The sequence below is a fragment of the Fundulus heteroclitus genome, chromosome 23 (assembly GCF_011125445.2).
Source record: "Fundulus heteroclitus isolate FHET01 chromosome 23, MU-UCD_Fhet_4.1, whole genome shotgun sequence".
Taxonomy (NCBI): Eukaryota; Metazoa; Chordata; class Actinopteri; order Cyprinodontiformes; family Fundulidae; genus Fundulus; species Fundulus heteroclitus.
The window spans coordinates 28183297-28206207 of NC_046383.1; the positions used below are offsets into that span (position 1 = coordinate 28183297).

The 22911-nt window shown below is 41.1% G+C and overlaps 2 protein-coding genes across 2 annotated transcripts; one reads left to right on the forward strand and one right to left on the reverse strand.

Annotated features, from left to right (window-relative positions):
• The first annotated feature begins 4115 nt into the window (after positions 1–4115).
• Positions 4116–4800, forward strand: syce3 (synaptonemal complex central element protein 3). Its single transcript, XM_036127486.1, has 2 exons — positions 4116–4338; positions 4432–4800. The coding sequence occupies exons 1-2, from the start codon at positions 4233–4235 to the stop codon at positions 4611–4613; spliced, it is 288 nt and encodes a 95-aa protein (XP_035983379.1). The 5' UTR covers positions 4116–4232; the 3' UTR covers positions 4614–4800.
• Positions 4801–11107: 6307 nt separating this feature from the next.
• Positions 11108–19498, reverse strand: lcp2b (lymphocyte cytosolic protein 2b). The gene is made up of 12 exons (XM_021310173.2): positions 19421–19498; positions 17506–17568; positions 17362–17408; positions 17222–17284; positions 17112–17140; positions 16994–17028; positions 16627–16831; positions 12299–12383; positions 12108–12186; positions 11749–11823; positions 11490–11639; positions 11108–11336 (listed from the first exon to the last, which is right to left on the reverse strand). Exons 1-12 carry the CDS (start codon positions 19496–19498, stop codon positions 11211–11213), a joined length of 1035 nt encoding a protein of 344 aa, XP_021165848.2. The 3' UTR covers positions 11108–11210.
• Positions 19499–22911: the final 3413 nt, after the last annotated feature.

Sequence of the window (22911 nt, forward strand, 5' to 3'; positions counted from 1 at the left end):
GGACATTCTATCATCTCGTGTTTTTTTAAATGTGATCTTAAATGACTAAGAAGTGCTTTTTCATTGAATGGCTCCTTAAATCCACACTTCGGGCAGATGAATGCCACACATCCTTCTTGACTTTCGCTTAGCACAACTGTATTTGAATGTGACCGTGTTAAATGAATTTTCAAAGCATTTACCGATTGAAATGTGCAGATGCAATGATCATAAAGACAAGGCAATGGACTTGCTGTGGACAAATTGCTGTGACGCAAACGATAGTGTTCAAACGAGTGTGCCCGTTGATCAAAGGCTGCGCTACAAAGCTTACACTTCCAAGACATCGCAAAAGTGAGTGTTGTGGCAAAACCTTAACTTTGACAGGAATGCATAAGGATGGGTTTTAGCAATAAATGTCAAAATTGTAAAAAAAAAAAAAAAAAAAAAAAAAAAAAAAAAAATCAACACACCAGTTTGTTGACAAGTTGAAAAAGCCCAGCCAGTTCTTCAGTCTCAGCCTAAAAGACAGAAGATTTACATAAGTTATACTGACATAGAAATATGACTGATATCACAGACGACCATACAGACTCAGGATCTAATATGTACATTACAGGCTTTCCTTTAGGATTTTTCAAAGAGTGGCTGCAGGACACATAACCACGTGTGTTTGTTGACAACAAAATAGCATGTAGTGAGACAGAGGATGCTGATATAGATCATAAACGTATACAAAACAATATTAAGGAGCAGGCTGCCACTACTTAATGACCAGGGTTTTGGTTTTAGCTTATATTAAATTGTGGCTCCAGTTGCGGTGGCACAGTAACACAAACGCATATATGATAATCCATCCCTCTACATATTGATCTCGCAACGGCTTCGATGTAAACAAATGCGTCCTAATATAACAGAAAAAAACCGCGGAAAGTGACCGGACTTGCATTAATTTTTTTTTTTTTTTTTTTTTTTTGCGGCTCTAGTGGCTCGCTTTTTTTTAAAGTAGGCTGACGAGAAGGGGAGTGGAAGAGGGGGAGAGATATTCGGCAAAGGACCGCGGGTCGGATTTGAACCCGGGTCGACCACGTCGAGGACTAAGGCCTGTGTATATGGGTCCTGCTACCCGCTGCGCCACGTGCGAGCCCCATTAAACTTATTACAGTCGAGCACTGTTCCTTACAAGCGTCTCAAAGCAGCACTGGAGGGCGCGGTTTATCAATAAACACATCTACGACGTTAACTACCTTAACCGTATAAACATTTTGCCATAAAATTAAAATTCTTCTTTAATGTTAGCCCATGACTCGGTGCCAACATGCCCAGACATGCAACTAGCTTGCTTGAATTTAGCAAGGAACAAATAGCACACTAACTTTCCGCTTTAAAGTACAGTAAATCTTAGGTGAACATGGAGGCAAAACGACAAATAATGTCAACTTACCTGAGACTAGCACAAAACAAAGTGCAGATGAGAAGGTCATGAAGACAGAAGGCAGTAAGAATCACGTCCAAATTCACAGACGGCAGTTCCCGCTGAACTTTTCCTAACCCAGAACGAGCCGTTAATGTGGCGCACTTTTCCAATCAGCAGGAAGTGACGTCATACGGACCGAAGAAAGGAAGTGACGTCACACAGACCGAAGAACCAGTCATATGGCAAGCCGTTTTAACATAAATTAGGTTTTATCGCCCTTACATTCGAGATATCTCAAATTGTTTTATGACTAGACGTTTTAGCAATTTAAGATATCTCTAATTGTATTTTGACTAGTCAAAATACCTATTCGAGATATCTCTAATTACATTCTGACTAGTCGAAATGACATCAGATTTTCCATTGAGTTGTATGGAGACGTCAATTCAAGATATCTCGAATGAATTACTGACTATCTGAAATACCCATTTCAGATATCTACAATTAAATTACGACTAGTCAAAATTACAATTCAAGATATCTTAAATTGAGTTTTGACTAGTCATAATTCTAATTAAAGATATCTCAAATGCCACCATAATTCAAGATATCTTAAATGTATTTTTGGATAGGCGAAATGCAGTTTTGACTAGTAAAAAATTAATTTAAGATATCTTGAATTGTAATTTTGACTAGTCAAAATTCCTTTTAAGATATCTTGAATTGTAATTTTGACTAGTCAAAATTCCTTTTAAGATATCTCTAAATGAATTAGAGATATCTTGAATTATTCAGCTTTTCCATTTAAGATATCTTAAATTGACATTCTGACTAGTCAAAATGACGTTACTGATATCTTGAATTACGAAACGGCTTGCCATATGTCATCACACAGGAACCGGAGGCGTCCGCTTTTGTTTTCAGAGAAGCTAAAGGAGGGTGCTGTAATGCTTTGTGCCGTCTCGCATGTGAAAATCAAGAGCTAGCTGGCTTTACCATAATTCCCAAGAGGCAGATGCTTTACCACAGTATAAAAACTGCATCTGGTTATTAACAGAACTGGTCCGGTCTGAGGAATATTCCTTATTTCCAGCTTGGACATGAGTCGACAGTAGCGCTTTCAGCTAGCCGTTTTTCAGTGCATTGTGTGCGTCGGCAGCAAGTAAATCCGAAATTCTTTGCAAATTTCTTAAGCATTCTTCAAGTATACTATTTTCGCCCTCTCTGCATATCCCATACTTAAAAAGCTCTTTCTATATTGTGGCATTTTCTTACAATTTTGTCGAAAACAGCCAGCGCCATTGAATGTTCAGGCAGCTTTGGGCAGCTTACAGCCAATAAGGGGCTTACACGCAATGTCTTATTTCAGATATCTTAAATTGTAATTCTGACTAGTCATAATTACGTTCGAGATATCTTAAATTACATCTACGGATGTGTGACGCTTTCAATGACGAATCCGGTGACGTAATTTGAGATATCTTGAAAGGAATTTTGACTAGTCAAAATGTAATTGAAGATATCTTGAATTATTATTCTTCCTAGTCAGAATGTAAATAAAGATATCTTAAATTACCATTCCGGATAGTCAAAATGTAGTTTTGTCTAGTCAAAATGCATTTTAAGATATCTGGAATGTAATTACGGATAGTCAGACGAAACCGAATTTATGTTAAAACGGCTTGCCATACCAGTCAAATTATTTAAGTACACTGACAAAATGAAATTAAAGATTTAAGTAAGAGGCACTTAAAGTTGAAAATAAGTTATATCAACTCAAACAAACTGAGGTCAACTAACTTTTTTAAATTCTTGAGTTAAACAAACTTATTTTTTTTAACACACTTGTACTGTTCGGTTTTACAGTGTGTGGTTATCACAACTGAGAACTTAAATTAAACTCATTTAAACATTTCAGTGCAGGTTTTGGATGAGAACACAGATTGCTATAACATGCACAGATTAATGGTTAAGATAAAAGTATAATTTAAAGTGTTAAAAAGAAAAGAGGAGTAGTATAAAAGGGATGTTAGTTGAGCTGCGGGTCTTGTGGTAGTTGGAAGATCAACAAATCAAATTCTGTCAACTTGGGACTGACCCCTTGTGATTTATCATAAAAATGAGAAAGTAAAAAAGTATAAAACCAGAAAGAGGTTGCTCGTGTTTGCTTTAGATTTATTCTTCTCCCAAGTGGCAAGAAGTGGGTGAAAACAGTTGCTTTAGACATTTATTTATTTTAAAACAAACCCAAAAAAAATTTATTAATATAATTTTTAATGCAGTACGTTGAGGGGCGTTTTATATCAACGTGGGTCAAATTAATTTTTTCTACAGCTTTTAATGAACTCGCCACCTCACATTTTAAGGCAGGTTAGGCCGATAAAACAAAGAAAATAAGCTTTGTAAAGCGCGAGGCAAGCACCATGTGCGCATGCGCATTATTAATTGGCCGAGAACTGTCTGGACTAGTTTCTGAAGGTAAGTTTTAAATAAATAAATACACAGTAAAATAAATAAATACAATCCTAAACCTGGTAATGAAATAACCCCCCTGAATTAAGTTTCAGCCCGTCGTTGTCGTGTTTTTTTCATGCCGCGCCGTTTTACCCGCAGCTGCCAAGCTAACTTTGAACAAGTTTAATCATGCTAACCCAACCGTCCGAAATAACGGTTTTCAATTCGGCGGCGACATACAAAGTAAAATGAAATAAAATAAAACGACTTAGCTTACAATATAACTTTTTTTCTGCGACGTCTTATTAGGGTGAACGGGCACATAATGACACGGGTTATTATTATTTCTTTTTAAATCTGTTCTGGCCGTTTGTAATAAGAGATGGAGGATTCGTCTCGCCCGTCGGCGGCTTCAGGGAGCGGCACCGACATGTACGAGCTGAACAAGGACTTGGAGAGGATGACCGAGGATGTGGAGAACATGGCAGGTGGGTAGCGGCTCCATGCTGGGCGGGGAGGGGGGGGAGCGGAGCCTTCCGCTCGTCTGACGCCCTGTGTCCGTGTCCCCTGTCCGCCCGCAGTGCAGCTGACCTGGATGGCTTACGACATGGTGACGCTGCGGACCGGCTTCGAGGTGGAGGCGTCCATGCGGGAGCTGGAGGAGGCGTGTCGCCGGTGCATGGCGGCCGTCTTCGGCGAGCCCGAACCGCCGGAGCCGGAGATGAACGCTGGGGCTGAGGATGCTGACTCAGCACAGAGTTGAACATTTTCTGATTTGTTGCGTTCAAGTTAAACGTGTCAATTCGTAGTGTTGTTGTTGTTGTTGGTTGCCTTTGTTAAAATAAGTTTTATTACAACTGATAGTTTACGTTTTATTATTGTTATTACTATTATCCTTATCTAAACTGTTGTAATCTGTTTGGGTTATAGATTTGAACAAAGACGCTAATATATGAATTACAATGTCTTCTGTTTTTTTTGTTTTTTTGTTTGTTTGTTTGTTTTTTTAAACACAAACTTCAACATATTAAGTCTTATAAAAATCAATCAAACATGCGTATTGTTATATTAAGAATACTAAAGCGTCCTTTGCAAATAAATTTAAATGAAAAAAAGAAGTGAATTAAAAGAGTCTGGTATAACTAACTTGGGTACCCTGAGTGCAGGGGCGGAGCTAGAGGGGGGGGGGTGTCAATGCCCCCCCCCCACAGAAATCTGATTTGGCCTCCAGATGATTGACATATCACAATAACAGGTCACCCCTGTAGTAGTCGGCACTATGTCACACAAATGGTTGCAATCCAACCAAGGAAGAACTTTACATAAAAGTAAATTAGAGAATAAACAAAGTATCAATTAAAAACCGAAGAAAGAACTGAAGAACGATTATGCTGTCTTTCTAGAATTGAAGATGTCAAAGATATGGACACATAGCTGCCACCTGAAAAGGAGGCCAGAGGTGTCCCAAATGTGGTGCGGATCATAAATTCAAAGAATGTTAAGATGGTGTGCAGGAAAAGTGCTGTAACTGTGGTGGTCAGCACAGAGTCGCATATGGGAAAGTCAGGTAAGGGGGGGGGGGGGGGGGGGGGGGTAGAAATTAAATAAGTCAAAACAATAAGATAAGTTATCCAGAGGCAGCAAAAGAGGTAGACAAAAAAAGAATGACGGTTTGAGAATTTATCATAAACCAGCATAAATATAGACAGGTATTCACAGGTAGGCCTATTGACTTGGAATATAGAAAAGTTTGGAATGAAGATGGAAAAATAAATGTTCTAAACAGACCTGCAGTTTTTTTAGCCACCCCCCACCAAAATTAAAAAGCCTGGCTCCGCCACTGCCTGAGTTGTCTCTGGCTCTGCATCATCTGCAACTGTGATGCTTCATGTCCTCTGGCCCAGAACCAGAAGAAATAATTGATGTTGGTACATTCGTCCGTTGGTGGTCGTAATGTTATGCCACATCGGTGTATGCGAATGGTTGGCGCCAACTGCTCTCTTGTAACTTTTTTTTTTTTGCAGATGGAAAACACAGAGAAGGAAGGAGAACGGGCCAGCGCTGCCATGGAAAACATCCTGAGAGGGTTGGAGTCGCTGTCTAACAGCATGGATCAGCTGGCATGTACGTTTAACCGTTTACCCCATCCGTTTTCCCAGAGACGTCTAAAGGGAGCCGTTCTTCCAGCTCCGACAATATCAGACGCTCTGAATATTCCAAGCACCAGTTTTCAGCCTTGCAGATATCAGCAGTCCAGATTGGCATGGGATGTGATGCAATGGCTGTCAGAGCAGGAGTTGCTGATGGGTAGATAGGGGTAACTGAAGGATTTCTACGCAGATGGTTGTCTGTTAGTGGCTCTGATGTTCGCTGTGATGTTGCAACTTTAGTTCTGCCCTAGGGGATGGTTGTGGTTTAGTTGGCAGTCAGAGCAGCGTGCTCTTTTCTTTTCTTCTTCTTTTTTTTTTAATCATGTTCAGTAATAACTATCAGCTCATTTCCATGTCACAGACTCAAAGTTGTATTTTGGAACTAAATTTGATGGATGCCTGGAATGGGGATAGTCTGCGGTTGTACCTCTTTATGACAAACGGTTGTTTTGGATTATGCAATAAATAAATGTATATTTTGGAGCAGGAAGGAAGACTCGGTCTGCAGAACTCTTGGACTTTTCCAGCCTTTGTCCCCTTAAAAACACATAAAAGCTTAATTAAATTAAATTAAATTTTTATGTGATTGACCAACTCAAAGTGCCACTCGATTGTGAAGTGGAAGGAAAAATATGCATGAGTTGTTGTAAATTAAATTTCATGCTTTACAAAATAGTTTACAATAGATCAGTATTATAATAAACAATCTTATCTCCCACCCCAACACAAAACAAAGTTTCACTTTCTAATTCACATCTTTATAAGAAACATCAAACAAAAGTGTATTTCCAATACTAAAAGTATTGTTAAAATTGCACATACTTTTCTTAAAAACGCTGCGGTTATTCATAATATATTGTGTAAAAGTGAAATTCATTTACTATAAAAATCATGTCAGTACTATAAGGTTCCTGTAAATCAATATGCATTAACTCCTACCAGTTAGACTTCCCATTAATATAGAAGAATAAGTGGAGTAAGAATAAGAAATACAAATAATCTCTCTTTATAGTATATGGAAGAATTGACCAATATTCTAAATGATGCAATCAGTCAACCCAAATTTCTTGTTTGTTTTTAATGAGATATGTTATACTTTCCATGCCCATAAATGGTGCCATGAAACTAAACCAGGCTCTTTTAATAATAATTTTAGCTTGTAATATTGCAAAGTCTATACATTTGTGCTGTTGGAGGTGTAATTCAGGATTCTTTGGGTAGAAGTGTAGTAGAACCATCTGTGCATCTAACAGGATATTCAAATCGCCTTTGTAATATTGATCACTTCCGCCCAAAGCTCTCTAATAATGCTGCGCACCCAGACACAGTCCACAAACATCTCCTGACCGGTGGTGCATTTAAAGCAGGTATCAGGGATATTTTTGTTAAATGTATTTAGCTTGACCAGATTTATGTATGGCTGCATCAACCAAATCTATGGAAAATATGCATGTCGGTTTCCGTTTCTTTTTTTATATATATAAATAAAAAGGTGCTTTTCTATTTGGTCTCCCTGAGTCAAAACGTTGTAAAAATCTCCCTCTGTTGAAATACCAGCTGCAGGTGTTTTCGGAGGTGTAGCTCTACAAGCTCTGCACCTGTAGAGACAGATGTTTTTAATCATTCTATGCAGAAGAGCTCAATCTCAGTCTGGTTGGAAGACTGCATCTGTTAACAGCAACACAGGTTCTCACTTAGTTTTAGGTCAGGACAAAGAAATTCTAACACGCTAGGAAATAACTTATGTGATGATACTCATTTTGCACACTTACTCATTCGCGTTTGTCAAAACTAATTTCTTCACTCGGCAGAGCTGCAGAAACAGGCTCTCATGCAGGTATTTATAAAGGATAAATACACAGCAAAACAGCCTCAGCTGTCAGAGGAACATGTCTAGTAAAGAACTAACTCATAATGTTATAATGCTGTTAGCAAGAGAATATTTTGATCTGCTGCGTGTGCTCTCCGCCGTTTTAGGGCAGGGAGGGGCTGAGCCCTGAGTGGCAGCTGTTCACATGCACGTACGTGCACGTGCGGCCGGCCCGGCTACGTAAACGAGACTGGAGAACAACACAGAGATGCGGTGTGACGTCATACCATAGACCATCTGAAGCATTACCTTTAGTTCTTCACATAACTATTTTTTTAGTTCCATCTAAAATACAATTTCTTGATGCAATCAACTGGTTTCCTTATATAGGACATTTTTGACCAATCTGTATAATCTGACCCAATCTGTATAATATGATTGAACTTGATTTTGTAAAGTGCCTTGAGATGACATGTTTCATGATTTGGCGCTATATAAATAAAATTGAATTGAATTTAATTTAATTTAATTTAATTGATAGGAATTTGCTTATTCCTCCTTTAAAAGGGTCTGTAAAGCTCCTCTAACTGCTAATATTTAAACAGCTAGATAGCTAGCTGTTTAAATATTAGCTTCAAGGACACAGACAGCCCAATGTTCTGTCAGTCTGAGCTCCTCTGTCGAGGTGTGCATCCCAGACGTTCAGTTCTTTACTGCACAACACTCAGTTCTACTGCGGTAGCTCAGGTAGCTAATAAGCATTGAAGGAATGAAACAAACCAGGGCACCCCCTCCATTACTCCTCTGTTTAGTTGTTAAGGCAATGGAGGCTAAAGTGGTCAACAATAACACAGGTGATGGTGGAGCCAGACTCTAGCTGACAGTTAAACCAGAAAAAGTAAGAACCCGTAGCAACCTGCCCTGCTGCTGGAGTTCATAACGCCGGGCTCAGACTGAATACGGTGCAGGCGCCGCAACGAACCCGAATCATTAAAACCAGTGTGTAGACTCACATCACGTACAGGTGCGAGTACGATTACCGAGGCCGTGCAGTCCTGTAAAAAAAATTCTGCAAGAAGGATGTTTGGACCCCCGGCTCACGCTCCAGAGTTTCACCAGATAAACAGAAAAAATTAGGCGCTAAACAGAAGAAAGTTCTGGTGAAATTCAGAATAAAATCAACTCACCCAACTTACGCTTACTTGACTAGTGTAAGCACAAAAACACAGAAACACGGGGAAACAGAGCCTATTGGAGAATGAAATGGGATATTTATGCGTTTCGCTCTAGAAAACAAAAACCATGGATGTTTTTTTGAACATTTATGAGGAACAGCAACAGAAAGGACCACGTTGACTTCTGTTCTCGTGAGCAACTTTCCAGCCGGATTCGCAGCTGACCGCTGTTTCCCTTGGAGCAGTTTGGGTTTGCGGCAGGCCGGCCCCGGATCAGGACCGTAACCCACACCGTAGTCAGTATGAGCCCCGGGTTAAGGAAATATTATGCACATTTGGCAAAACGACAGAATTTGTTCAGGGCATGTTGAAAACATTTGCATGGAACAGATTCTTGTTTACACTGTAAAAAAATATATGTTTTGTATGCACTAGATCATTTTTTTGTAGTTGTAACATTTATTTTTATGAGCATCAAATTGACTGGAAAATAGAAACACATAGTGATACACTAAAGATGAGTAATTATTAAAAAAAAAATTATTGCACAGCAAAAGAAAAGGTACATACTTTCAAAATGGACACTTACGCTGTGTTATCTTGTCTACTGTTTAGATAAACGGGAAAGAGAAACTTTGACATTTATTTTCTGAAAAAGGGCTGAATTATTTATTGGTTTTGCCCTAATTAAATAAACTAAGATATTGTGACATTGTAATTAATCAACTATTTTCCATTAACTAGAAAAAACCCAGACTGTTAAAAGAAAAATTGCCACACTATCGGAAATGGGATCAAGTATTTGAATGAGAACCCTAGTAGGCTAAGAACAAAGCCATCCTCTACACATACGCTGTGTGCTCTACGCGGCTTGTGGCCAACTTAAAATGGGACATCTTATGGCTTCTTTCAGCAATAGCTTTCTTCTTAACACTCTTAAAAAAACAAACTCATTATTGTGTATTTTATGCGTGACGAATACTTGTCCTGTCAGCACATTTTCTCACTTGAGATGTGTATCTCAGCACCTCCTCCAGAATGACCTTGGGCCTGTTGACTTCTACGCTGCCTAATGCTCTCAGTCTATCTTTGGGAAGACGGCCATGTCTTCGTAGGTTTGAAGTGGGTCCATACTCCTATATTTGCTGATATTAGGTGAATGGCTTGGTAAGATGTTCAAAGATTGGATTTTATTTCTGGGTACCAGAGTAGAGAGGACTGAATACAACGGCACACCGCACTCTCAGACGTTTACTACTAAACCAATTATCATTTTCAGCTTTCACAGTTATGTGCCATCTTGTGCTAGTATTCCACATAAAGTGCCACAAAATGCATTTAATTTATGGTCTATCAAAAAGTAAAAATAAAGGTTTGAGTGAAGTGGATGTTTCAGCCAGGTGCCGTATACCTTCTGTCTGACAGCAAACTTAATTTGCAGAGCTTTCCAGCTTTAGGAGCTTCCTATGAAACACATTAGGTGTCGAGTCAAATCTTACAATTTTTAGAACTTCAAGGCACACTGAAATATTTACGCGATGTGCTTGTGGTACTGATCGGTTTGTTTACGACAGCACACTTGACCGCAAGTCATAGAGATGCCCGCATGCAAATGAGGTCCACGAAAGACTGATGGGAGGAGGGACTAAAAAGAGACACTGTGGATGCGATTCCATTCTTCCCTGCTCGGGTTGCTTGGTTTTTAGCTTCAATAACAGTTGCCGCTGACCTGAGGCAACAGTGACAAAACAGATTGTGTTTCTCTGCGCAGTGCGAACCCATCTGAAGCAATGCGATCTGATCGTCTGCGTTAACCACCCTGACAAAGTGGCATTCCTCCAGAGAATCCCAGAGGCGGTGAAGCAGCAGCAGCAGCAGCAGCAGCCCCGAATTTGAGCCTAAACCCAGGCGTGAGGAGCAGAGGTAATCTGTGTGAAAACAGTGCATAGTAAAAAATAAAAATACAAAAATTATACCCATAAGCCACGTGAAAGATTTTCAATTTGTTCTCTTTGTTTTTCCTAAAAGAAAGACTAAAAGGTAGCAAAAAGAGGAATTACATAACAATGACCTTTTGAGCTTGTGAACATAGTGACATTTATTGCAGAGGTTCTTAAAAAAAACTCTTAAAAAAAAAATAGAGCAACACACACACGCAGAAATTAGCATGCCAGGGAGACCAGAGACAGATGTGAAGCCTCGCATTAGGCCGGCTGCTGGTGTGGTCAGAGTCCCGCGGGGTGCAGCAGGCAGCACTGCGGCTGCTCCTCAGAGCACTGGTGTGTGGCATCGACCAGCAGCAGCGGGGTGTTCATGTGATGGACGATCATCTCCTTCACCCCGAGGAACCTCTAAAGCACAACGGCACGCGTTGAAAACGACGGGGAGCTAATGGCGCGGCGCGGCACAAGTCAACATCAAAGATTTCCCTGAGGTGCGCCACAACATGGCAACTTTTCAGTTTTAATCACAGAGAGCACAAAATGCAGCGTATTCGAGCTTACCTTGATGTTGTTCACGCCGTTTCCCAGGAAGTAGAAGTCGTTCTGTCTCTGGATCTTAATGTTGTAAATCTTGCCTTGCTTCAGCAGCATCAGAGTGTAGGGGTGCTGTGTTGAGCTGTGTGAGCTGTCCCTCACCAGGAACGCTCCGTCCTTCAAGACAGCAAACCCCACACACGAGCTTACGAAACTGCAGTTATTTTTCTAAAGTCTAACTGGAACGTGTCTGTATGTTTACAGGGAAAACGATGCAACACCTAACCTTGTTCACCTCCCAGAGAGAAACTTCAGCTTGATTTCGACTTATCCTCCCCCTGTACCACCTGGGATCCAAGCCCTGGACTCACAGTGACAGAAAAGACAGTAAAAGAAAAAAAAAACAGACAAATAAGACCATCTTTGTATTTCTGCTTGTTAATGTTGCAACTGTGTTGAAAGGAAATGTAGCTTTGATAGTGACAGTTATCTGGCTTCTTAATAAAAAAGGTAATTCTGTCTGATCCGTTTTTGTTCTGTTGTATTTTCAACAACAGCGCCATCTGCTGTCTTGATACTGAAAACGCGCCTATTGCTCAACTTCAGCGTAAAGCGCCTTCATCTTTACTGGACGTGCTTGTTTACCTGTCGGGATGTTCTTACGGATAGATCTGGATGAGTGTGTTGAGTTAGTGCAGGAAACCGTGCAACTTGATGATTTGCTCTAGGAGAGAAGAAGTTAAAAAAGGGGGGTGGAAAAAAGTTGTTGAAACGTAAACAACTGCAGTAAAGAAGTTAAAAACACTTGCTGGACTCCAAATGTCCCGGTCATTTACCTATTGGACACATTTCGCTGAGGTACTACTGGTGGTGGGCGCCTGATGGTAAGTGAACCAGTGGCCATAGTAACAGCGCCATCTGCTGGGAAATTACCAACAACGTGAGAAACAAATAGATGCTTTATTATATGCAAACTTAACTTTAAGTGTCCAGGTGCTGGTGCCTATCTCCAGCAGGTGGGGTACACCCTGAGCAGGTCGCCAGTCCATCACAGGGTGGGATAGAGACACAGGACTAACAGACACGCACCTTTAAGCAATGTAGAGAGCCAATTTAACTTAACTCATGTTTTTGGACTGTAGGAGGAAACCGGTGTAAAAGCATAGGTATGGTAATTATAGCAACGGCATATTTACAATAAAAAAGCATGTTTTTAGATGCAAGCAATACAAACATATTTGCTCAAGCAAAAGGTGGACATCTCGCCCGTCTCTCCCATGGTGCTGCCCACCGTGTGCCCAGTATGTCATTGAGTTGTTAAAAAAAAAAAAGAAGAAAAAAATAGATAACTACGCTATAGGTGATACTTTAACACAGTCCTGAGTTGATGCATTGAAAAATAACAAATGTAAAAATAACTTCGCTGCTGTAGAGGGAAAAAAAGCATCATTTCACACGCAGTTATTCACTAAAAAAAGCTATGCTGAACTTTGAACAGATGAAAAATAAGAAATGTAAAAGCAAAGACATGAGAACTGATCCAACATGCATCCTCTTACATCTGTCTTAATTCAAAAATGATTTTGTCTGAACAGCGGTGGACAGGTCTGTGAATGTAGATCTGCAGCGGGAGCTCTGACCTGAGTGGTTAGAGCAGCGTGCTAACGTTGAGACCCGGTTCCATCCCTGCAGCCTGCCTGCCACTATGGGTTACCAAGCAAGACCCTTAAGCCCTAGTTGCTCCCCGCGCGCTATAAAAGCTGCATATTGCTCCCTTGGGTATGGGTTGAATGCCCAGGACAAATTTCATTGAAATGTGCAATGCTCCATAAAGATGTATGTCTTTCTAATATGTAGAAGTTCTACAGACTTTGAGGATTTAAAATTTGATAAAAGATTTGAGGATTTTTAATGAGCTGGTTTGATTGAATCTTTCTCAGGAAAACAAAACTTGTCACGATCACATTGGTCAGTTTCCTTTGCAAAGTCTGACATTTATGGTGTTTTAGGGGTTTGCATCAAACAAACACACGTAAAAGCAGCACTAAAGATAAGTCTCATTCTAACAGCACTTTAAAATGAGTCCTCGTTCTGTACACTCCCCACTTTTTGCATTTTCATACTACTTTATTTGTTTGATCATTTTAAATAGCACTTAAAATCTAATGTCAGTTAATCTTCCTCTTTGGTAGGTTAAACAGAGTTATCTGTTATTGAAGTTCATGCATCATTGTGGATGCAAAACTAGTTTAATGTTTTGTTCAAGATCTTAATCTCTCATTTTACGTATTGTACCTGTTTTAAAACAGTAATATTAAAATGTTCTTTTGGGAATAAAGAGAAACACACTGACAAATATTATAGTTAATTTGTACATGGCAAGCACCACCCCTGATCTTACAGAGGCTGAGTCCGACCTCTGTTTCCTTGTGTAGTGAAGGATGTTCAGAGTCATCTGTCAGCTCTGCTCCAGTTCAGGTCCTCTTGGAGCCGGTTAAACATCATAGCCGTGATCCTCCACTTTTCCTCTCTCACCCAAAACGCCTACATCCACTCAAACGAGCAGACATCGTACGGCAAACCAATGGGCTTCTTTGAGGCGATTTCCTCTTTTTTTAAATTATTATTATCAAAAAATAGGCTACAAGCTGCAAACTACGGAGCCCGGGAGAGCTCACTTTAAGTGATATTTTTTTTCAGGTCGTGATAATTTGTGAGCACGTTTTCATTTAATTGAGCACTCGAATTAATAAAACTTATTCGAGCACACGTTTTAATTATTCGTGGGTGCGTTTTGGTAGATCGAGATCTCGAATATACTATAACGTGCTCATGTTTACATGTGTTAAGACAATATTGAGTGCACGTTTTACATGTTGTTGCCACGTTTAAGTAACCTGACAACAGCCAGCTGTATGTATCGCTCCGCCTAGCTCCACTCACATACATCTGGGACACGGCTCATTGAAAATGATTTCCCCAACCAAATTTTTGGTCTGGCCAATCAGGACGCAGGGCGGGTGTTTCATGGATGTGACGTAGTGGAGAAGCCACCGTGAGATTCCAACAACAATGGCGGCTCGCATCGAGGAAGCAAGCGTTAGCATTGATGCTGCTATTTCCTCCGTGTTGTCCAATCTATCTGATATTGTTTCATTAAAAGAACATCAGAGAACGGCTCTGAAGGCTTTTGTTGGTGGAAACCATGTTTTCGCCCTTCTCCCGACCGGATTTGGCAAGTTTTGTTTTCCGGGGCGCGTACGGGGACGCTCAACGCGGACGCGCCCCGGAGCGGTTAGCGGTTAGCGCTAACCATATTGGGAGGCCTATTAGTCCTCAACGCGGTCCGCCCGGGATCGACTCCGACCCGCGGCGCTTTGCCGCCTGTCTTCCCCCCCCTCTTCCTGTCAGCTCACTGTCAATGAAACGCGTGCCACTACAGTGTTTCCCGCATGGATTTGCTTATGCGAGGCGGACCGACTCGCTGAGCGGGGGTGGGGGGGGGGGGGGGTGGATGACTTTTTGTCCGCGGAGCGGGGGGGTGGACGACACGTTTTCCGCGGACCGGCTCGCGGAGCGGAGAGGGGGGGTGGACGACACGTTTTCGCGGCCGCCTCGCCAAGATAGCGCTGCGGGAAACCCTGCACTAGAGCCGCAAACACATAAAAAAAAAAAAAAGGTTTTTTTTTTTCCGGCGTCGGTCTCATCAGCGTCACGGGTTAGCTTCGGTGTGACTGGTTGAAATAGCACGTTGATAAAGATGACAGACAAGTGGCTTATCCAATCATATGCAAGGAGTTTTGATAAGGCCCAGCCTTCAGTAAAGGCAATGCCTATGGCGGTGTCCCAGATGTATGTGAGTGGAGCTAGGCGGAGCGATACATGCAGCTGGCTGTTGTCAGGTTAACGTTTAAGTAGATCGTGCACACAATGTTCTATAACCATGTTCACTAAATTGTGCTCTCGTTTGAGTAAATAGTGCTCTCGTTTAATAAATTGTGCCCTCGTTTTACTGTGCTTAAAATGAGAGCTCAATTTGGTAAAATTAGCTCACACTATGGTAAAACGAGAGCACAATATAGTAAATTGTGCACACAATTTAGTAAAACGAGCGTTTGATTTAGTAAACGAGTGCACAATGTAGTAAAACGAGCGCACATTCTTTCAACATGCAAAACATTTTGCGATGACCCCTCTAGGGCTCCGTAGCAAACTGACGGGGATGTGGGTAGAAGTCGCTAGAAAAAAGTCCCGGTGCCCTAAAGGGGTAAAACCTAGTAGTGCCTGTGACAAAGTGGTTCAGATTGTGTTCACCACTTATTGTTTTTTCTGATTCATTTACTTTCTGTAGCTGGTCATAATGCTTAAATTTAAACATTAGTTTGCAACCAACTTAGGTTCACTTACTATCCCGGGTTTGTTTGTGTTAGCACTATGTTGCAGTTTCCATCTATTTATATGTTTCGGTTAAAGCTACTACTTCTGGATTATTGGTTGAACTTGTTTATTTGATTTCAAAGTATGATATTTGCATTCCTTCTACTCACGATTGTTTGTCCCTTAAAGATCTGCAGCAGGGCAGGAGTATGGGAGGAACCGGCCCAGTATTTCCCGCTTAAATGTCTGGATGATGTCACTGATTGCTTTGCTGGGTTCTACCAATTAGAGGGTTTTCTTTTGAGTAGTGCTTTGTTTGTTTTTCTTCAAAGTAACTTTTGAGTTGTCTTGTATTACATGGTGTATTTTGCAGACCATTTCATTATGTAGATGAGTTTGTAAATTAGATAAATAATTTTATCCTTGTTTTTCGGTTTAGATTTTGTTTTTGTTTTTTTCTCCCCTGTTTAATTGTGGCTTGGTCCACTCAAGTGCTGTTTTTTTTTTGTTCACCTTGCTGACTCTTGACCTCACTACCTTACAGTGCCGGTGCTGTGTACCGGTCCTCCTTAAGCACTGCATGCAAACATGTCACATGGCACTAAACGTCTTTCATGAAATGAATAAACACAGTCAGGAGATATGCTTCTTTCAGCAGCACTAAAACAATACATGTATTTTCCATCTGGAGTGAACACAGTGGAAGGAAGTTGATTCATGTTGTTTTCATAATTCTTTTAATTTCTGTGCTCTCAACACATCTCTCTTCATAGCAGCGTTTGGTTACCTTTGGGACGGTAGGGGACTTTAGACGGCTTCTGGGGTTCAGGCATTTTCAGCCTGTGTGAAACGATCGCCTTAACCCTGTGATCTTCTCCTGCTCTGGCATTATGCAGATTATCCGCTGCGTGTGGCTCAGTAAGAGCAACGATGTAGTTTCCCTCTGCTGCGTCCGGGTTAAACTTCTCATAGTCATTATCATTTTCACTCACCTAAATGGAGCAAAGGGATCCGGCTTAACTAATATGCCTTTGAAGCCTGATTACATCAGTCATGTTTCACTTCTTCACGTCACATAGACAATGATATTGCCTGTTTTCGTTTTGTTCTATGCGACCAAAACCAAACAAATAACTAGACAGCGTTTCACTTACTAACTCCCTTTGATCCCAGACGTTTTCACCTTGCACTGCATAAGAACAAACATTCAAAAGAACAGTCAGGTTGCAAAGATGGCTGATTTTATATACAGAGCTAAACTGAGTCGTTTACCTTCTTCAGAGCGACCCTGCGTCTTAGGCCTGCACATAAAAAGAAGGTGAGTTCTGCTTTCTGTGGTTAGTTTCACTTTCAGATGACAAAAATAACATCCCTTTACTCACTTTGACCCAAAACCCTTCCTCATCTCTCGCCTGTTGAGATCTCTTTGGATTTTTGCAAGCATCCTGGAAACGATGAGAGCCAAGCGATCAGCAAAACGCCAACACCATGAGCACGTCAGAGAACTGTGGGATGCACTCACGGGACATGGAGGACTGGGAACACTGCCAGCTCGTGCTGCTTCATTTGCTGGACGAGTTGCATGTTTCGGAAGTAAGAAAATCTGTTGCTCATTTAGCTCATCGCTCTGAATCTTGAAGACGGCAAGAGCGGCAAACTGACTCACCATGAACTGGGCTCCAGTTATAGCCCTCTTCAGCACTACGTTGTCACAGCAGAATAACTTGAGCTGAGGAAACAAAAACGGTGGGTTTTTGTAAAGCGCAAAATAAGGTTTAAATGGATGTTGTTGAACATATTCTGGGCAGAAAATAAAACCGGCCTTTCACTATTAAACCGCGACGATGATGAACTCAGGGGAACAAATTAAAACTATTCAAGCCTTTGCATTCTAAGGTTTAACGTTATTACCAGACACAAAGAATTACACAGTCTCTGCTGTCTTAAAAATAGATAAATACAACCCTGCCAATGCTCATCAAAGAGAGCCAGGATGTTGGTGGTGTGTGCAAAATTGAAGTATGCCGTGCGCCTCAAAGCTTTCATTGCATCCTGAGGTTCGACATAACCAGACAGGAAGAGTTGAAAGAGTTTCACTTCTTGTTAAATTAGTTAAATACAACTTTAGAGTGATAACAACGTGTGACATAATGCGCTGCATCATGACACCATATAAAGTATTAAAGAAAATTCCAGGCAAAGGAAAAGCCAGACGGTGCTCATCCAATGCATCTGGTAAACATCCCTAAGTGGAAGGGCTTTTATTTTGGTGAAGACGGCTTGCTGAATATCAGAATGTGGAATAAAGGTAACTTTTAAGTGACTCTGAAGACAGATGAGAGAATGGCAACAGCAGCTCAAATAACTCGCCACAAAGAGCATCTCTGAGCTCCTGAGATGGGCTTAAAACAGCAGAAGAGCTCAGCGATGTCTCTCCAAAGAAAAGCGAACCGAGACTGCAGCTTGTTCACCAGATTTGGACGATAACAGATAAATACAAAAGAAAAAACATTGCTGGGTCTGATGTGTCTGGATTTTATTTGGCACAATGCGCAGATTCATCCTGCCTTGCATCAATACTTCCAGATGGTGGTTGTAACAATATAACAACGTGGGGGATAGTTTTGTTGGCATACTTTGGGGTCCAGTATTAACCACAGAGAACTGTTTCAATACTCCCTCCCACCCAAGTGTTGTCCATCCCTTTATAACCTTATTGTTGCCATCTACTGATGGTTACTTTCAGTAGTATAAAGCACCGCGTCACAAGGCTCGGCTTATCTCCGACTGGTTTCTTGAATATGACGTTGAGTCTCCACAGTCACTAAATCTCAACCCAACAGAACACATTTGGGGTGCGGTAGATCCAGAGCTTTAGGTCATGCATCTGCAGCCAACTAATCAGCAGCAACTTTATGAGGCCGTCATTTCGGTACGGACCAACATCTCAAAGCAATGGTTCTGGCCTCTTCTTGAATATATGCCGCAAATAATGAGAGCGGTTCGAAAAGTAAGAGGCAAATTGGACCCAACACAGTGGCACTGTGTGGCTGCTGGCTTTCTCTGGGGGAGACACCCTAACTACTACACGCTGAGGTCACAGAGAGCCAAGGTTAAACAAATTGCAGAACCTCAAAGGTCACAATTCAGCATCAGTAGATGAAGATATCCACATCTCCTGGAAGTGACGCAATCTAAAAGATGATGGGCTGTGAACTCCTCCACAATAAGATCTAAGACAAATATTCAGATTATTGCTGCTAAATGTAGTTCTACAAGCCTTTGAGGCCTGGATTTTTATTATTTTTATTTTTTTTTACAAAACACCCATTTTGGCTTAGTTTTAAACAAACGTGCAGCTCGTTGACTTTCTAGGAACCAGTTAACTAATTTCTGGAAATGTATGAAACCTCTGAAAACATCCAACACACTGTGGCACACTAGCTGATCTGCTAAATTAACCTAGATCTGACAGCTATATAGAGGAAATTGTGGACTTGAAAACACCGCAAACATTTGAGCAAAACTGTCAAATAAAGTGCGAAAGATTACATTTCTACACATGCACATCCTTAACTCACCCGCCTCACGTAGTCTGCTAACTTCTCTGGGTCCCATGTCATCACCTCTTCTTTGGCGGGACCGTCAGTAAAACTCATGCTTGTTTCTTACCGGCAGACCAACAACGAACGAACGAGGCTTGTTGCAATTGTCTCCACATCACATTAGACCTACTCTTAAAAACGGATCTTAAGAATCGCCTCCTCCACCGAAGAGACTTTTGACACATCCTTTTCTCACCTCTGGTATAATTAAGGAAAGTTTCAGTGGTCGTGAAGGCCTATCTTTAGTGCTGTTGGTGTCCGCAAAGTGTAAACACGAAGGCTGCTGATTTCCTTTCGCATGCTAGCACACTAGCATACACCGTCACAAGTTTGCTGGTTTTTGTAAGCGCCCAAACAACTGATTTCTTTCACAAATATGGAACTGTTCCTGTTTAAATAAACTGCTAATGTCCACACTCTTCCATCACACTGGCAGAGGTTACCAACAAGCATTGTGTGTTTTTAGGTGTTACCATAACTAAATAATGTGTTCTGAAAAAAAAAAAACAACTTAAAGACCAGAACTTAGAATATCTGCTAGACATGAAGAAAATTCAGATGTGAACCTTTTATATTAAAGCACACCTTTATAATTATAGGGGTCTATGTATCAAAACGGTCTAATAATCATGTTTTACTTTTAGGTTGAAGCATAACATAATATGATATGAACACCCTGTTTTAATGATCCTATCTCTATCTAAAGGTTTGCACTCTGTTTATGGTTCGTGTGCATTCCTTTTAAACACAGCTTTCACAAAATGACATCATTGTTATAGCTGTGAGTAACTGTCCGTGTGTTTGCCACTGTCACACCCGAATGTCCCCATTGTGGGACAGTAAAGGAATTATTATTCTTATTCTGACCTGTTATCACGCTTACTGTAACCTGATCGTGTAACATCCTGATTTGCTGTGGAAAAGCGCTCTTACCTGTTGACCTTTTTCACATTCTGTCAAGTGAGAACCAGTGGCATAGCCAGAAATTGCTTTTCTGGCAATTCGGCTGAGCCAAATAAAAAATGGGTGGACCAAATAATTATAGTTGAAAGTAAGTTTATTTGTAAGTTGCACGTTTGTAAGTTCACTGTGGAGAAGATACAGGCTGAGGAGAAGGAGAAAATACCTGCTGTGTTCAAGTAAACATCCTTGAATTGACAGCGGAAGAAAATAATCAGGACCCATCACATGTAAGATGATTTAGAGCCACAAACATGGCAGTGTAGCTTCTGAATAAATTAAACTGCGGCATCCTGTCAGTCATTATTTCTGTTTCTGAACACAACATCACTTAGTAACGGCCGCCATCGCTTCATCGATACAGAGGCCCAGGACACACAAAAACAGTTTAATGACTGGGAAACTTCTGCTATTTTCTTTTAACTGGTAACTTTTACAGTTACCAGTTAAAAGGGGGTTATGCTGTTTCATTAGGTATTATCACACTGCTCAGATTTCCTCTGATCTGCTCCTGCTCTTGTAGATTGTTACATTTCATAACCTTGGTCGTCACCCTTCACAGCGACACGTTTCTCATCTCAACCTCCACCCTGACCAGACATTATTTCCCCTGTATTTGCGAACAGTGCCTCTAAGTGTGTAATTACGTGTGCCAAAGGCTGAGTTTGAAGCTGTTCTCCAAGCAGATGTTTCGTGTTTGTGCTCCAAGCGGACCCAGTGAGGCATGGACTCCTGCTTCGCCTTTAACCCACCAGCATTAGTCTTAAGCCTGCAGGAAATAACAATATAGGAAACAGCACTTTTATGTTGTATCCCCAGGTTTTATTAGTATAATAAACTAATGGGAAGGCTCTGCGCTTCACTGCGTCTCACTTTTCTACACAGCCTAGATGGCTATAGAAAAACAAACAGGCTATCTGGGAATTGATTGTCTGGTCCCAGCATAATTTATGTTCCATGATACTGTTGTGAAAATTTTATTGATGAATGTAACTCTGATCATATCTTGTCTAGATGCACCTGCATATTTCCCGTGTGAAAGAAGCTCTAATGCTCACAGATTCACTATTGTGTTTCCACATCCAAGGACACAGAGAGGAGTTGAGTTAGATAGGAACTGGATCGTACCAGTGGCTGCACTCCTCTGACGATAACTCCCACTTTCTTTGTTAACCCAGAATGTATAAAAGTTAGTGTGTTCTTTTTCTCATTGCTCTGTTTCCTGACTGCGTTGGGGGACAGAGACATTCAAACGCTCATGCCTTTGAATTAAATAACTTAAAAACAAACGATGCATCATTTGTTTTCATGAGTGGTGTGCTCACTTAATTGATAATTATTAATATCCATTACAATTTGGCGTTGTCGGCAGGATCCGACATGCCAGGAGGACTGCATGGTGAGGGATAAGGATGCTTGGCCAGCCTGAAGACCTATCTTCAGTCCACCTACATTGAAAAAAAGGGGAGTCCTGGAACCTGCCTGCAGCTCCTGGCTGATCGGATCCGAATCAAAGAAAATTCTGTCATAATTTCTGAGTGAGACACTGCTCTAAACCATTTTATTGTACATTAACCATCATCTCCTAATACTTGTTTAATTTTGCAGAGTTGGTGGAGTGGGAACATCAGCGCGAGGGCCTGACCCTGTCTGGAGAACAGGGCTGGTCTATTGGCAACAATAGGACCCGGTCTATTGGTAACAATAGGACCAAGCAAGACAAAGGGTTTTGCGGGTGGTCTTAGCATTTCTACACCTCATAAAGGAGAAAGCCAGGACGGGCAGACGTGCCGCCTGTGGTAAAAAAATGGGTTCCGGAACCTCAAAGGCCTCGGGGGTGTCTCCCCCTCCTCCAGACTCTCCAATACATAAAATTATGGGGGGAAAAGTGGAGATGATTGTGTTGAATGTGCTTTCATTTGGTAAGATAAGTTATAATAAGTTATTATAAGTTTATAAGTATAATAGGTTTATAGGTCAGTTTATAAGTTTATAAGTTATAAATCAGTCAAATAAGGTTAAACAGTTGATGGAGAGAGACTAGGTAAAAAGTAAAAATAATATATATCTATATATATATATAAACAGGGATCTAGATCTGCGGGAAAAATGAATAAAGTGTTGCAATGAATGCTAAAACTAAATTCTGAACTGAAACAGAGGGCAGGGGAAAATATTTTTCTGGTGACATGGTAACAGACTGACAATACTGGTTGTGCTGCTGATGACCCTTTGTTTAAAATTACATATAGACATGTGGTGCTTCACCCTCCTTTCCATATGCTCCATTGCAGGTGGAGCTGCAGGCCCTCCAGGTGGCTGACCCGGATCTGGACTCCTGTCCCCCTCCGAGAAGACATCAACCTGTTCAACAGTATGCGGACCGAGGCGAGGCTGGGGAGCGAGGCGAGCTCAGCAAGCAGGGCGGCTCTGACGGAGCAGCGGGTGGAAAACTACGGGAGGATCCCTCCCTCATCAGACCCAGTCACTCCCAAGGCAGAGCAGAC